Source organism: Beta vulgaris, chromosome 1, assembly GCF_026745355.1.
Source record: "Beta vulgaris subsp. vulgaris cultivar EL10 chromosome 1, EL10.2, whole genome shotgun sequence".
Lineage (NCBI taxonomy): Eukaryota > Viridiplantae > Streptophyta > Magnoliopsida > Caryophyllales > Amaranthaceae > Beta > Beta vulgaris.
The window spans coordinates 62,035,354-62,038,851 of NC_079202.1; the positions used below are offsets into that span (position 1 = coordinate 62,035,354).

A 3,498-nucleotide genomic window follows, 5' to 3' on the forward strand; every position below is an offset into this window, starting at 1 on the left:
AGCCTTCACGTTGCATTTGATAGCCATTCGCAAACCAAGCACCACAACTTTTGCCTCTGCTGCAATATTAACATCTAGCCTTTGTTGCAATTGTTGACACATTGCTCGCTGGACAAGGACAACCCATCATGGTCTCGAATCATCACCATCGTACAGACATCAGCTTCACTAGAAGGTAAAAACAGTCTCATTTCCTTCAAGTTTCAGTCAGCCCAGCTGGAAGGCTCTACATAACACCTACCTGAGTTGCAGCTACCAGCCTACCACCATGAAATACTACAATCCTTTCATTCCGGATACCCCAAAAAGCCACCATGAGTCTGTTAACCTCCCTAAAGCTAAATTTGGATTACCACTCCATCTAGTCAACTACACGACCGAGCACAGACCAAATGAACTTCAAACACACACTCCACCTCTGTAAAATCCCAAACACCAGTAGCAAATGGGTATGGCCAAATCAGATTAATAATGTATTAGTAAAACTTATGAAACATTTATGTTACACAAATACATATTAAAACGATATTAACAAGATCTCAAATGACTGAATAATTTCATATGAATCATCAATCACTGTCAAAGTTCTCTAAATTTTACCTTAACAAGAAAAGAATATGAAAGTGTTCCAACTGAACTGACGACAACGTCCAGCACTAGTTGTCCAACACTGAGATCGCCCGGGAGAAATAGTTTACCTCCATTTGAATTAACTTGACAACATATCTCCAGAAGGTCTAATTCTAAACAAATTACTGCAGAAAGTTTACTTATTTGAGGTATATAATAACTTCAAAGCTCAGGGAACATGGGAAAACCAAGAAGTCAACTGACTTTTAGACAAAACCTCAAGCTTTCCAGGAATTTGCATGTATCTTCTTGATCAAATACTCCTCCAAAGCCACTCCAGCCTCAACTATCCTCGTATGAGGTTTCAAATCAACCTTAATCACCTCATCCAACGATCTATCTAATCTCTCCATCTCCTCTGCCTCACAAATCTTGGATATAACTTCTTGCCATGTACCAGCATGTGGTGCTTCCCCATGTTTCAGTAGCTCTCCAAGCAACGCGGAAGCTTCTTCTATCCTACCAACATTACACAAACCTTCGATCAAAGTTTGAGTGATTGAAAAATGTGGAGAAAAACCCTTCAAAATCATTTCCTCCATATACTTCTTCGCTTCATCATACATTCCTTGATCAATCAACCCACCAACCAAAGTCCTATAGGACACCAAATTGGGCAAACATCCATTCGAATACATATCATCTAAAACCTTGATGGCATCAGAGGCACGCCCCTCTCGACACAATCCCAATATAACCGTGTTATAATGTGTAATATTTGGATTACACCCCTTAACTTTCATCCTACAAAGCAACTTATAAGCCTCTTTTAGCTTCTTCTTCCTACACAAACTATTCAACAAACTAGTATAGCTTAAGGTATCCGGCACAAAACCCTTGTTAAGCATATCACCTAACAAATCCATAGCTTTTGTCACCTGACTCTTTCGACACAATGCTTGCATCAAAATCCTATAAGATTCAACATCAGGCAAAATATCTCTCTTAAGCATTTCATTGAACAGCTTGTATGCAACACTAAGTTCATCATTATAACAAAAAGCCCTCATCAATATATTATAAGATTCAACATTTGGGGTAATTTCAAACTTATGAGCAACCCTAAAAAGATCAAACGCAGGCCTAATAAAGTTACGTTGCGCAACAAGAATCTTAAGAACATGATTAAGATGTTTCGATGTTGGATTACAATTATATTCAATGATGCTGTAAAATGTTTTAAGGGCTTTTTCAGGTAAATGGGCATCACCATAAATGCAAATTACGCGCGAAAATAAACCTGGGGTTGTATCAAAACGCAGTCGTTTAAGCTGAGAAAGGAGATTTTCCATGAGAGAGAATTGACGAGCATTTCCAAGTTTGAGAATTAGAGTGTGGAAAGTTGAGTAAGAATGACGGAAATTAGGTTGACGAGAAGCTAAATCGAAGATTTCTTTAGCTAAAAGTGGGTCTGATTGAGAGGAGATTAGTTTGTGGATTTGAGTTGGGGAAGCAATTAGGGTTTTTGAGAAAAATTCTAAGTCATTTTGGGATTCTGGGTTTTTTCTTGTTTCTTGTGATGATGGTTTTTGTTTTTCATGGTGGTAATATTGTGGGTTGATTGAAGAGTGTAAGAACAGAGATTGGGGAAGAGAAAAATGGCGAATATTGCGTAGGAGAGAGTTGTATGAACGATGCATTTTTTCTGGTGTTCTCTTTCTTTTGGCTCGTTTATGTCATGGACTTATGCTACGTGAAATTGTGAATGAGAATCCTACGAACATGGATTGGAATTCGTTAGCAGGGCGAAGCCAAACTTGATTGTAGAGAGGCAACAAAATTTTAAATATGGTTGTTGATGGATGCCAATTTACCTAAAAACAAGATATAATTATTGGTTACCATTGATTTTCTTCAAAGCTATATTGTGGCGGTAGCGGCCATGGCCCACTTAGGCCCCAACATAGCTTCGCCCCTGTAATCGTTAGTTTTGCGCGCTTTTAGTACTTCATCCCTTTCTAAATAGTAATGATTTTATTGACTTTTTTATGAACTTTAATATGTTTATTTGATTATTAATATTTTTTTTGTGAAATCTTGATCATTAATATTTTTAATTATGTACAAGTAATAATTATTAAAAAAAGTATAGTTTGAAAGCATACATTGAGATAAATCTATAAAGATACTTAACTAGGTGTTTTGTGATAGCGAAAAATCAAAGTTAATGGATGAATAAATTATCCCACTTAAAAAAAAAATTAGTATAGCTTATGAGATTACATTCAAGTAATCACAAATCACAGTAGTACTCAATCAAGTAATACTTTATCTGATCTAATGGTAATTGATAAAGTTTGTATCTAATAACCTTGAGGTTATAGAGGCATTTTGGAGGTGGAATTTTCTTACCTTTTCCCCGCTCTTCAAAAAGGATTGCATGTAAGAGTACTCGTTAAATTACAAATTCTACCAGGCACACCAACATGAGGCACACCAACGCGATGTATTGTATCAATTCCCAAATTAATTGGTTAATTATTCCTACTTAATTGATTGTTTATATTTCACTTATAGATTAGGGATAACTGGTATTGTTATGATTCCATTGTCTTGATCACAATGGGAGTTCGGGTTATACGAATTTGAATATATCAATTAAGGACATGAAGTTCTCCATGGGAATAGGGAGAATGAATTTTTAAGAAGTTAGAGTGTCGCGTTTAACATCTTTAATTTGCATGATTCTACAGGAGTAGTTAATGCATATTAGGGAATCCATAGATACTTGGGAGTAGGGCTGTTCAGAGTGCGGTCTGGACCGCACCAAACCACAACCCAAACTGTTTTTTCGCGGTTTGGGTTGGTTTGCGGTTTCAAAATTGCGGTTTGGGTTATGATTTCAAGCAAACCGCGGTTTGCGGTTTG

At 36.7% G+C, this 3,498-nt stretch overlaps 1 protein-coding gene across 2 annotated transcripts; it reads right to left on the reverse strand.

Moving 5' to 3' along the window:
- Positions 1 to 260: 260 nt before the first annotated feature.
- Positions 261 to 2,360, reverse strand: LOC104902847 (pentatricopeptide repeat-containing protein At4g01400, mitochondrial). Of its 2 annotated transcripts, XM_010690860.4 has the most exons (3): positions 835 to 2,360; positions 601 to 755; positions 261 to 418 (listed from the first exon to the last, which is right to left on the reverse strand). In XM_010690860.4, exon 1 carries the CDS (start codon positions 2,268 to 2,270, stop codon positions 849 to 851), a length of 1,422 nt encoding a protein of 473 aa, XP_010689162.2. In that variant the 5' UTR covers positions 2,271 to 2,360; the 3' UTR covers positions 261 to 418; positions 601 to 755; positions 835 to 848. The 2 variants fall into 2 exon arrangements, with proteins under 2 accessions (XP_010689162.2, XP_010689086.2); XM_010690784.4 differs by having other exon boundaries at positions 601 to 2,360.
- Positions 2,361 to 3,498: the final 1,138 nt, after the last annotated feature.

Coding starts and splice junctions, on each gene's coding strand:
- LOC104902847 (XM_010690860.4), bottom strand. CDS start 2,270: ATGCATCGTTCATACAACTCTCTCCTACGCAATATTCGCCATTTTTCT.